A 12,643-nucleotide genomic window follows, 5' to 3' on the forward strand; every position below is an offset into this window, starting at 1 on the left:
AAGCTGATACTCTTTCCTTTATCTGCGTCTTAAAAATCTTCTGGCAGCTCTGGGTTACTTTGGTAAGGAGGTTCTCCTATCCTTTTGGGGAACGACTAAGGTCTGGCAGCCTCCCAAGAGTTCACGGATTGAAGTAGACATAGCCAGGTAGACAGGTGTAGTGCTTGTGGGCAGCACCAGGGGGCAGCACTTGCTCACTGGCTCACCAGGAAGCAGGCCCCAGAAAGCTGCTCCGTTTGGACACCGGCCTTGGAGGCAACATCTCCTCCCTCCAGGTCCAAACTTGGGACCTGTCCCGGGCCTCTTTGTGGAGGGCCCATTGATTTTGGCCGGCTTGGTGTAGACACAGCCACGGCCTTGCCAGCACTTCCATGACTTGGCCCATTCACTCTCCCTCTAACTGAACAGACAGGATTATCCCAAGTTTGGGGATTTGTTCCTTGGGCTAAGCCTTCAATGGCAGAAACCATCCCAGAGACAGTCTTTAGGTTGTTTATATCAAGTCCTTTTATTCTGATACCACAGAATTACCTTGTCACAATACAGGGGGAGGGACACCGAAGTACCACGAGTTCTCACAGAGCACAGGAGGACGGCACACAATTCACAAGGTCATGTGGAGGACTCGGGTCATTGCACTTACAACTGTAAACTTGTTTGTTTGACTTTGTACAGCACTCTTCCCCCCTCAGATAAAGGAGAGAAGGAAAGAAAGGAGGGAGGGAGTGAGGAGAAAGCAAAACAAGACATGGAAGCTAGCAGAGGAAAGGCGTTGGGCAGCCGCCACTCTCCAGGGCACAGGGCTTGGAGAGCGGGAGCCAGTTTGATCCCAGAGGCTGAATGAGGCAGACACGCACACACATACACATTCACACGCTTGTTCACATGCATACACACACAGTATCTCACGATTTCCATGGCTCTCCAGTGCCACCCCAGTGCACGTGGGTACCCAGGGAGACAGAGATGATGTCTCTGAGGAGTTTCAGTTGGTCAGGCCTATCCCTCTGACCCTGTCGGAGTCCACGATGACAAGTATTTACAGAATGGGGGAGGGTGGCAGGAGGGCGGGGGAAGGGCCAAGAGGCCAGGGCCATGCTCCCATGGCAAAGTATCTGCCCGGAAAATGCCCCACAGGCTCCAGAAGACAGGCTGTAGTTACTGCCACCACTGCCCTCTCAGCATGGGCCCTGAGACTGCATTCTCTTCCCAAGGACTAAGTGAGTGGGTGGGAAGGGGCGTGTCGCTGTGAAGTGAGTGCATTGGGCCCTAGAGTGAGCCAAAACCCTTGCTCATGACACTGGGTAGGCAGGTGTGGAGAAGGCCTAGACTGCATCCCAGATGCTCTTTGCCCACTTGGAGATGTGCTCGATGCTCTCCACCACCCAAGGCACCCAGTGCTGGTCACTCAGGCTCTGGCTGCCGTGCCCCAGAGCCACGGCAGCATCTGCACAAAAGTCAGGACAGCTGTGACACAGAGAGGCCTATTCCAGCCACCTTCACATGGGGTGATGGCTACAGATGTGTCCTGTGGGTAGCTTGGGGAGTAGGGAGTGGTAGATGTCAGAAAGTTCAAAATCAGAGGGCTTGGTCAGAAGGAAATTCAAGAAAAAGTCAACGTTTTAGAGCCTGAGACTGGGCCTGATGGAGGTGGACACTGCTGCCTTCTCCCTGCCTGCTCGCTGTTCCTGGTCCCATACCCTGGCCTTTCATGGGAAGGATTACTGCCTTGGTCCCCCTTGTATCCAGCCACCAGGCCCATCCCCACACAGACCTGGCCCTGGGTAGTCAGAGGTGATGGATAGTGGCCTCCCTTAGCCCTTGCTCAGAAGGGTTCTTACAGCCCAGGCCTGATCTCTGGGATGAGGCAGGTGTCCCGGGGAATGGGTGAAGCCCAAATCCAGGAGGTTGCAGGCCCAAAACAGGTCGACAGCCCCCTGTCCCATCCACAGCTGCCAGAGGTGGGCCAGGATCCCCCTCTGAAGGGCTGTGTAGACCTTATTGGAAAGCATGAGAAATGTGGACCCCTGAGAAATGCATGGTGCAAACCAGAGCGAACTGGAGTAAGGCCAGGCCTTGAGGGGTCGGGTAGTCACTGCCTGCTGCACGGCCGGCTCAGTCAGAGAGAAGCTGGAGGGGGGGGGGGCGGATACCTGGGGTTCAGGGACAAGGGTGGGCGGGGAGTTTAGGTCCTGGGGACAGATGGAAAAAAGGTCACAACAGAACCTTCTGTGAGTTTTGCTGTTGAGAAGCTTCCCAAGAAACTCAGCTTGAAGCTACTGTCTATGGGAACACCTGCTCTGGTCCAAGATGGCGTTGTCAGCTGTCCTCGCCGCAAGTGCCAGAGGTCTAGCTCTTCCTGAGCACCTGTTGACCGCCCCCCCACCCCCATCCCAGCCTCTACCTCTTGGCTCACAGACCTTGGAGCCACCCAGCTACAAAGGAGAGGCATGAAGCAGGTGCATTCAGGAGCTGGAGACCATAGGACATATCCAGACCCTGCCCTTGGCCTCTGTGTCTCTGGCCAGAGACACAGCCCAGCTCTGTGCCTGAGCCATGTCCCACTGAAAGGGGTGGCCAGACGCCCCTGGCTCAGGGATGGGATAAAAGGGGGAGCAACTCACAGATGGAAATCCTACAGCAAACCTTTGGACTGTTCGCCCACGCACTCCTGTGTGGGCCCCACCAGCGTGTCTACTCCAGAGGCTTCTTTTCACCTGCCATCCTGGTCCGAAAAGCCTGTGGGGCGTGCAAGGCCCCGCACTGCCTGCCCCACAGCCTGGCCAACAATTCCAGCAGGTCCTCACTAGCTCGTGCAGAAGTCAGCTAGAAGCACTCCAGGAGGAGAGGTTCTGAGGCAAAAAGAACTCCCAAGCAAGAGGGTCGAGCATTTAAAATGGATGAAATCGTGCAAAAAGGCTGCGAGCTGTGCATGCTCCACTGCCCGACAGGCGACGGTGACTCACCTGGCAGCAGCGAGTCTTGCCACAGGTCAAACATGCCACAGACTGAGAATTTCACACACACGGTGGGAGCAGGGGGCAGGGTGGGGGTTGATATGAGCATATCTATCCGGTTTCTCAATTGCATGTTTGCAATTGACTCCTTATACATAACATGGAATTTATTAAATATTAACAGTTGTCTTTGAGGGTTTATATTTCATTGCATAGAACGTTAGAGATGAGACTGGTGGGGGTGCCCAAGAGGAAGGGAGGCCCCCAGGGTAAGGGCCTTGGGGAGGAATGCCACCCAGTCCGCCAGGTGGGTGGACGGTGCCATGCTCCCCAGCACAGGGCTCTGGGCACGGCCCTCGGCTGGCAGGCCTGGCCCCTCTGCTCTGAGCATGCCCACTGGTGATGGCTTAAGAAGGACTGGATTGCACAGTAAACAGAGGCGGGCTGAGGGGCCTCCCTAGACCTCGCCCTGGGGTTGTGCTCTTGGTGGCCTGCTGCCCCCTATTGCTTCTGAGTCAACATTCTCCCTGTGCTGAGCAGGGGCAGAGCAGAGAGGAAACCAAACCATCAGTCACAGGTGGTGGAGGGGAGAGGCAAGGAGGTGCGCAAAGAAAAAGAGAGAAGGGGGAGAAGGAGAAAAAAAAGAAAAATGCTTATGAGGTATACACGTAAATTAAACTGAAATGATTAAGGCTGTTCTCGAAATCAAAAGAAATCCCCAGGTGTACAAACAAGGAGCTGGCTGGTCAAGACAATGGTGGTGCTGCTGGGATGTCATGATGGCTGGGGTGGGGTCGGTGGGGCGTGGGGGGGGGGGGAATGGCTTTGAGATGGTGGCAGACGTGCTAGCATGCTGCCACCCATGGGCTGGGAGAAGCCTCAGCCAGTGCCCACGCTGCTTTTCGGTGCTATGGCCTCTTATTTCAGCGATGAGACAGTGTTAGGTCCTAATGTTTGTAAAGTTCTCCCAACCCCACACTAGCCACACGGAGGTCTGCTCCAATGTCACCCAGAGGGCAGGGTGAGAGAAGCAGGGCCCTGTGGCCACAGAGGGATCCGGGCCAGCTGGAATGTGAAGGAAACGGAGCCCGGGGCCCCCAGCCCTCGGTCAAAGCCCCTCTCCAAGGCTGTGGAAAAACTTCTGGCATCGTGGAGGGAGGGCAGCGTCCGTCAAAAACAGGCAGCCTGCACCCAAACTCTGTGTATAACGCATAGGAAGCCTGGCTGGCCGGGCCGCCGTGGTAGGGTGTCCGGAGAGGGCTCCTCCCTCCCAGCGAAGGCTAGGCCTCGAAGGTGGTGCCCTGAGGAGAGCAGGGTCTCTGGAAAGACAATCACAGGTCCCCCGGGCCAGTGGTCCCAACATGTCCAGCAAATGCTTCACCCAGGCAGCTGCTGTTAGAAAACATCTCGTCCTCAACTGAGGCCTGCCTGCCACGTCCCACCTCGTGTGAGTCTTTGGGCGAAGGGTTTGCCAGATTGCAGATGCTTGGTGGAGAGAAGGAGGGAAGGGGAGGGAAAGAAGGAAAGAGAGAAGGATGTCATCAAGAACTGTGGAGGGCTGCTTCCCATCCCTACCTTCATCTCGGTTGGTGGCCTGCCAGGCACGGCTGGCCTGACTCTTCCTCCTCCACGGGGTCCCCACCCACCGAGCCTTGGGGAGATGGGTGCCTGAACAATTTTGAGGTCATATAGGGAAGGACGGGAAGCAAGAAGAATCCAGTTGGCCAGGAAGGGACATTTCTTGAATATGACATAAGTTGCTTCAGAGTAAGGAAGATGGGGTTTTGTTGAAAAGGGCCAGCCTCCCCCAGCCTGCTTCTGAAACGGCCATAGAAGACACCAGGAGACGGGCACTCACACAAGTGCTGACTGCTTAGCCCAGTGGTTGGCCAGATGCCAGAACCTGAGGGAGACCCCTTTAATGACAAAGTTAGTGGCCTAAGGGCCCACCCAGCGTAACAGGGCCACTGCGGCGTAACAGGCCGCAGAACAAAACTGTACCCGGGGTTCCTTTCGCTCAGTGATGGCACCCTAGCCCTAAGCCCAGGGTGGGTTCTGCCACGGAGTTGGCCCATGGGCTGCCCCTTCTTCCCTTCAGCACAATTTCTGATTTCACATCTCTTCCGGGGCAACTCCGAGGAAACATCTGGCTAGGCGGGAGAGCGGCAGGGAGCCTGCTGTCGTGGGCTGAAGGCAGGATGAATGCTGGGGGAGCCGCACTGTGGCCCTTCACTTTCGCCTACAAAGCCCACCTGAGCTGGCTCCCACCCGCTTGGACTTCACCCCTGACCCCCATTTCCCTCTGTTGTGGCTCGGGCTGTGCTGGCCTTTTGTCGGGTCCTGAGGCCCACCTGTCCCATCCCAACATCATCCTGCCTCAAGCCTTACCTCGAGCTACCCGCTTTCTTCAGAGCAGCCCCAATGACCCATAACCCGGCCTCCCTGGCTTCCCAACACTTCTCACCTTCAGGAATCACCTTTTTCATCGTTTTATGCTTTTAGCTTATTTATTCTCTGTTCCGCTTACATGGACTGTCAGCTTTGGAGGGCAGGGACTTGGTTTTGTTCCCTGCTGTATCTCTAGCACCTGGAACAGGGCCTGGTACCTGCCTATGGCCTGACAAACATTTGTGGAACAAATGGATACGTGGATGGAAGACTGGGCCTTTCAGCGCCCCCACTGTTCCCCCAGAGACAGGCAGCCCTTTGGAAACCACACCCAGCTCCTTCCTTCAAGCAGCGCTGGCCTGGGCTCCCTGGTGACTTGCTGGCTGACCTTCTGGCCCTGCCACACACGTGCGGGCTCCCCCTGAGAAGCATCCAAAACCCTGCACTCTGAAGCTGAGAAGTGGCAAAGGAAGGGAAGGGAGAGGGCCCTAGGGTTATGGAGAGGTAGAAGGTGGTCGTTGACTGGGCACAGAGCAGGGCCGCCAGCCAGGCTGCCCTCCCTGCCATCCTAGAGGGTGCACCGCCTCTCTCTCTGACACAGAGACAGGGCTGAGGCCAGGGAGGGCTCCGGGAGGAGGCTTCTCACTCCATGCTGGTCACTGCAGCCCAGACAGAGCCAGGGCTCCCGTGTAGAGGCCGCTGCACTCTCTCCCTGGGCTGACCCCGTTGGGGGCTGAGACCGCCCTCCAGTGACCTTGCTCTCCTCTCTGTTCTGTTCCCGTCTGCCTCACTTGTCATTCTGCTCTCCCATCTTGCAGGTCAGGGGTTCAGCTTGTGAAGCCAACAGTGTTTGAAGTTCATGCCCATGGCTGCGGAGCTCTGCAGGGCTGGGGACTCTAGCCCCACCTGACTGTCTGGAGCAAAGTCCCCAGCACCAGCCTCAGGGAAGGGGCTTTGGTGCCCAGCGCACAGCCCCCAGGTTGAGAGGAAGGGTTGGCTCTTCTGGGTCCTTCCCCGAGGTTACTCCCTGAGTCATCCCAGCCAGCTCAGGGCTCTCTGCCTCTCAGGTAGCAGCCAGACCCATCCCAGGTAAAGGAAGCCCAGCAGCCTCCTCCCAGTTCACACTTGCAGGAGCTACGTGGGTCCAGTCAGCCAGGCCTTGGACCTTCACCCCTTCCTCTGGTCCACGTACCCTGGACCTGACACTCACTGTTATACGCAGAGTCCAGAGCTGTGCCCAGGCCTCTGACTCCAGAGATTTTTCCACAGCAATGATATCATCTCCCTTCATCTCTTCAAGAGCCTGTGGAGTATTTACAGAGGAGGGTTGGGGAAGAGCTGTGTCCCAGGGGACCCTACCTACAAACTGAAGCCAACTCAAGGCTGTGAGAGCCCTGGGGTGGCGGTGGTAGGGGGTGGTGGAAAAGGACAAGGGGATGTTGGCCCTGGCTTCCCTTTGCTGGGCCCTCTACTGAGTTGGCCCCTGTGTTAGGGCCTCTGTGCACTGGGTCCCTTCTCCTCCTCCTCCTCCTCCTCCCTCATCTAGGAGAGGATACTGAACCTCTGGCCACATCACCCACTGCTGGAGAGCAGACTCCTCCTAGAGGCTCCCTCAGGACCCCCCCATGAAGGGAGGCTCGGTCTAGGCAACAAATACTTACCCTGCAGGGCATGGTCACCAGAATGAGGAGAACTTTTTGCCAAAAGCAGAGACAGCTGTGACATAGAAAAAGGAGAGAGGCATCAGGAAATCGGACTATAGTCCCTCCTAGTTGGGGCCACTTGGCACCGTGAAGCCCAGTCCAGCCCAAGGGGCAGGGACACCCCGCACCCCCACCACCAGAGAGCCACTGGGCAGCGGCAGGTAGACCTTGAGGCTGGCTTGTGGCTGACTGGCTGAGCCTGGAATTATTGCCCAGACCCAACCCTGGCCACAGGAGGGCCCTGGAGCTGCTGCCCACCATGGAGCCGGCTGCAGGCAGTGCCTACCTTCTGTCAGCTTGCCAGCCTGCTCTGCGGCCCCACCAGGGAGGATTTTGGAGAGCACGCTCTCACCCTCGGCGCCTGGCTGGCCGGCAGGAGCCCCTGGGGTCCCTCCAGGCCTGGCTCCGGCCTTCATGCCTAGGGGGAAAGAAACCACCATCAGGAGGCAGGGTTGGCCCTTCAGACTCTGAGTGGGAGAACAGCCCTGAGGGAATCTGAACATGGCAACCATGAGGTGGGAGAGTGAGGGGAAGAGAGTGAAGAGAGGTAAGAATAGGAAGTTAAAGGCATGGGAGGAAGCAGAAAAAGGGAAGTTGAGGCAAGTGAGGAAGAAGAAGAGGAGGATGGGAAGACAGAAGGGAGGAAAAGAGAGATAGAAAAGAGATAGTAAGAAGCTGTGGTCCTGGCCCTGCACTTACTAGTTCCTTCCAGGTTCCCTGCCCAGAGCTGCCTGGGCCTGAACGGCTCAGTGCTGGTCACCCCACTAGCTCATCCTTTTGTTTTGTTTCTTAAGATTTATTTATTTATCTTAGAGAGAGAGGGAAAGAGAGAGAGAGAACACACACAGGGGGAGGGGCCAGAAGGAACGACTCTTCAAGCAGACTCCCCACTGAGTGTGAGCCTGACCTGGGGCTCGATTCCATAACCCTCGAGCCACGAGATCATGACTTGAGATGAAACTGAGAGTCGGACGCCCAGCTCACTGAGCCACCCAGGTGCCCAACCACTAGTTCACTCTAACCCCGGGCTCATTTTCCGTCGGGAAGGTCTACGGAACCCTGGTCACCTTCTCAGGGAGCAGAGTGGATATGCGGTGCAGGGGAGTTCAGGGCGCCGGTGGGTGTAGGGAGACAGGGCAGGCCAGGAATTCTGGGCCGTGGCCGAGGGCACCACAACATAGGCTCACCTGCAGGTCCAGGTCCTGGTGGTGGTTGGGCCTGAGGAGGCCTCCCCTGTTGGGGTGCCTTGGCTGTCCCTTTAGCGCCATTCACCTGCTCTGCCCGTGGCTGCAACACAGAACCCACTGCTGAGATACTGTCCGATGACCCTGCCCACGCCCAGCCGGGACTCGAGGGCACGTCCGAGCAGCAGCCGCAGCTTCCGGCCTGGGTCGGATCCACGTGCTGGAGCCCTACTTACCGGTCCTGCTGGCTGGGGGCCCGTGGCTGTGGTGGGGCCTGGCTGAGCCTTCCCCGCTGGCTGGCTAGTGGCAGGGGCTGGGCCCCGGGCAGCTGGCTGGCCCTGCTGCTGCAGCCGAGCCTGCGCCGGGGCCTGCTGGGGGGGCTGCACCCCAAGACCTTGCTGTTGTTGTGGCTGTTGCTGTGTCTGTGGCTGGCGCGAGACCGTGGCCGAGGGGGTCTGCCTCGATGGGGGCGGCTGTGACGGCTGTGGCCCAGGAGCTGCCTGCCGACCTTGTGGCTGTGGCTGGGGTTCTGGCTTTGGCTGCGGTGCGGTGGGCCCCGAGTGGGCCTGTCGGGAGCCCTTCTTGCTGTCAGAGGCATGATGGTACGCTGACAGAGCACGGGATGGCTGTGAGTATTCAGTGGAGCTGGGGTACCCAGGCTGACCCTTCTTCTGCATGGCCGGGCCGGGGCCGGGCTGAGGGTGAGGCCGGGTCTCGTGGCGACCCAGGTCCCGAGTGTGTGGTTTGGCAGCACGCCGGCCCGGCTCCTCGCCAGCATGGCGGCCTGAGTGCCGCCCGTGGTCACCGTGGTGCCGGTGTTCCTTGGCTGAGGCGTGGCGGCTCGGGCCACCCTCATCATGTGGCCACAGGCCCTCCTCGGGGGGCTCATCGTAGTCGTGGTAGCTGTGCCTGGCAGGGCCTCGCTTCTGGGAGGAGGAGACTGCATGGCCCCCGTGGTGCCTGAACCGGTCAGAGCGGGCATCCCGGGGCTTATCAAACCAGTCTGTCTCCTCCTGGCCCAGGTGATACGCTTCAGAGACCAAAAACAGAACACCATCAACCCCCGGGCTGGCCGCAGGGGGAGGCCCAGCTGAAGCCATGCAAGGAAACCAGAGAGTGGGCGCCACAGCCACAAGCATTAACACTAGGCCCCCAGCCCGCCCCCCCCACAACCAGGGCCAGGGCGCAGGAGGAGCCACCTGCAGCAGGGCCCCCACTGTAGGAGGCGCCAAGTCAGGCCCCTCTGGGACATCTCAGGGCCCAGGGCCCCATGGGTGGGCAGGCCCCCCGGGGTGCTGAGCGGCTGCGGAAATCACCCCTGGCTGCCATTACCTTCGCTGTCGGAAACTACGCAGTGCGAGTCGTCCAGGATGTAGCCCTCCTCACGCTTATACGTGTGGGCCCGAGGCCCGTCCTTGACGTGCTCCTGGACGTCAGGCATGGAGTGGCTGGAGCAGAACTGTGGGCAGCTGTCCCCAGGAGGAAGCGTGCCGCCGGCAGGGCGGGGCCGCCCCAGGGGGCTGACGGGGCTCTCTTCTTCAGAGGTCTGGCTCCGCATGGGAGGCCGGGCCCGGCCGTGGGCCATGCTCAGGGATGAGGGCTTGGGGCCCGCTTTTTGGAGTCGCTCCACTGCTTCCCGTTCCCGCTCATAGCCTTTGCCCCGGCCACCGAAGTCATGGCTGGACAGCTTCTCCCCACTGTATGCAGAGGCCCCCCGGGACCGGCTGCTCCCTCCATACATGCGGTCGTCCTCTTCCACTGGGTCCCGGCTGGACACCCCATAGTACCTCTGCTGCTCATATACGTTCTTCTTGAGCCCATAGGTGATTTCGTCCTGGAACTTCCTGCCCCGAGAGGCCAGGCTGCTGCTGACAGTGGGGGAGGGGTAGGAGGCCAGATCTGACTCCACGTCCTTGGCCTCTTCGATAGGGGAGAACTTGGAGATCTTTTGCTCCATGCCCTGCTTCCGGTGCTTGCTGCGCTTTGAGGAGATGGCCGCTGGTGCCAGGCTCTTGGACGGATGCTTGGGCCCCATGGGGCCCGGACCATACTTCTCCACTCGAGTCCCGTGTCTGTAGTCGCTGTCACCGTAGTAGTGGGTGCTGGTTGGTCGGCCATTGGTCTCCATACTCCGGTGGTGGCTGCTCTTCCCACGGGGGTCATAAGAGTCTTCCTCGGATTCTTCCTCTCCTCTGGTGTAGCAGCAGGGCAGGACAGGCCCCTCCAGGAGGCCCGGTTCTGTGGGCTCTTTCCCAGGACGCCCGCCGCCGCTCGGCCCCAGGGGCTCCAGTCGCTGGCTCTCAGGGGCAGTGGAGGTGCTGTCCTTGGTCAGCTCACTGATGTCGTCAATCATCACATAGTTCCGGGGGACATTCTGCTCCAGGCTGGTGTAATGGGAGTCAGCGGGGTAGGTGGAGGCTGAGCTCAGGCTCACGCTGCTACGGTCACTGGCTCGGGGCAGCTCAGCAGCTTTGCTTTGCTCATAGCTGCTGCTTACTGCTGGGCTGCTGTAGCTGGTTTCGGACGGGGCTGAAGACATGGCCACGACAGGGCTGGCGATCACCTCATAGTTAGTGGGCACCTTCTGTTCCAAGTCAGCTAGTGATGTCTGGCGTGGCTTCTGGTGGGGGGCGCGGCTGTCGGCCGGGACTGAGAAAAGAGAGCTCTGTGTGGTTGGCATGGGTGTTTGGGCTGTGTAATGGCCTGTGGGACGGAAAGGCTGTTGGCCCGGCAGGCCAGGCTCAGCTGGGTAGCTGGTGCCGGGAGGAAAAGCAGGTGCTGGGTATGTGCTGCCAGCGTAGGTGGGTGTTTGGTGGGCCGGGAATCCGTTCTGAGTTGGCCCACCACTGCCTGCAGTATACTGTGGGGCCGGTGGGAACCGGGGCTGTTGGAAGGCAGTGGGGCCGGAGAGGGTGGCAGGAGCAGCGGCAGTGACAGGGAAGTCTGCATACTGGCCGGCGGGAGTGGCACAGCCCTGGAGCCGCAGCTGGTTGAGCTCGCTGTCCGACAAGTAGTCACGATGCTCGCCGAGCCCACGCAAGGGCGGGTAGTCACGGCCGCCCCGGTCTTTGGCCAGAGACTCTTTCCGCTGCGTGATGCCCAGCTCCAGGTACTTGAGCTTGGCGTCGATCTCCTTCTCCTCCTCATCCAGCTCTGCTTGCTTCTTGCGCAGCTTGGTGGACTCATGCTCCACCAGCCGCAGGTCCCGGTCCAGCTCCCGGAGCAGGCTGGCCTTGGTGGCAGGGACAGCGGTGGGCCCCGCCAGCCCGTGCTGCAGCAGGCTGGCTGCATACAGCTGTGGGGGTGCCTGGCCAGCCAAGGGCAGGTGAGCCTCCTCTGGAGGGGGGCTGGGCAGTGTCCGCTTCACCTTGCGGACCAGGCCGTTGGGTGGCAGCGCCGACACCTGAGACAGAGGGAAGGGCGGGCAGCACTGAGACCCAAGGTGTGGGTGACTTGGTGGGGCAAAAGGTGGAAGAGCCCTGGCTTGGGTTGGGGCAGAGGCTTGCCCCCGTACAGTGGGTGCTCTGATTCACCAGGCAGCCTTGAGGCCGGCCCTGTCCCCGCACTGGTGGAGATCACCGCTGGCCAGCGATCCTTTCACAGCCCTTCTCCCTCCCAGCACTTTGGGCAGCAGCAGGGGAAGGGAGGACCAGGTGCCCCTCTATGCCGGTCTCTAGGACTGGCCTGCCTCCGAGAACCTCTAGCACACAGGGGCTCTGAGAATCCCTGCCCTGGTGTCCTGGGGGCTGGCCACTCTCTGTCTCCCACGGAGTGTCCTGGGGTGAGGAGGGTACAGTCTGACTCTGGGGTTAGGTCTAGCAGCCGGTGGGGACCAAGGACAAGTGGAGGGCCATGGACAAAAATGGAGTGGCTCCTGGGTGCCCAGCAGGCTCCCTAGAGGATCATGGGAAGGGGCACATGCTGACTGTGTGTCAGTTACTGTAGGCTCTGGGTCTTTTCCTGCCTCCTGCCGTACTCTTCTAAAAGACCCATCCACCCAGCTGCCCTGTGCCACCATCTGCCAAACCCTCTGCACTATGCTCTCTGCCTGGTCCCCAGTTCCTTCCATATCCTCAAGAACCCCCCCACTCTCTGGGGCTGCCAGCTCTCCCCTGGGGCCTCTCCGGCTCTGTCTCTGGCTGCATGGCTTCCTGATCCAGGCTCTCTAACGCTCCCGCCCCCACCCCCCAGCTCTCCTTGCCTGCCCTGATGTTCCACGTTGCCTGAAGGTCCACGTTGCTGGGAAGTTTACACTTCCCAGTCTCTAGCTCTGAGCCTTCCCAGAGTGCCCCAGGCCTTTGGGTTTTCATGAACCACCCAAGTCCCCAAAATACACTAGGGCCTGACATTGGGCTTCTTACTTTTCACCTTGCCAAGAAACTACATAAAAATCTCCGACCCATTCTCACCA

The 12,643-nt window shown here is 59.6% G+C and overlaps 1 protein-coding gene across 1 annotated transcript in view; it reads right to left on the minus strand.

The window, feature by feature from the left end:
* Positions 1–7,020: 7,020 nt before the first annotated feature.
* Positions 7,021–12,643, minus strand: part of BSN (bassoon presynaptic cytomatrix protein) — a gene marked incomplete at its 3' end in the record, with an annotated part of 88,127 nt that continues 82,504 nt past the window's right edge. The window contains exons 6-10 of the mRNA XM_080810713.1: positions 9,565–11,635; positions 8,469–9,262; positions 8,236–8,335; positions 7,335–7,466; positions 7,021–7,061 (exon numbers count right to left, since the gene is read on the minus strand). Of these exons, the coding sequence (XP_080666839.1) occupies positions 7,021–7,061; positions 7,335–7,466; positions 8,236–8,335; positions 8,469–9,262; positions 9,565–11,635 (3,138 nt within the window). The remainder of the gene's footprint in view (positions 7,062–7,334; positions 7,467–8,235; positions 8,336–8,468; positions 9,263–9,564; positions 11,636–12,643) is intronic.

This window comes from Martes martes (genome assembly GCF_963455335.1).
Source record: "Martes martes genome assembly, chromosome: 1".
In the NCBI taxonomy this organism is placed as follows: Eukaryota; Metazoa; Chordata; class Mammalia; order Carnivora; family Mustelidae; genus Martes; species Martes martes.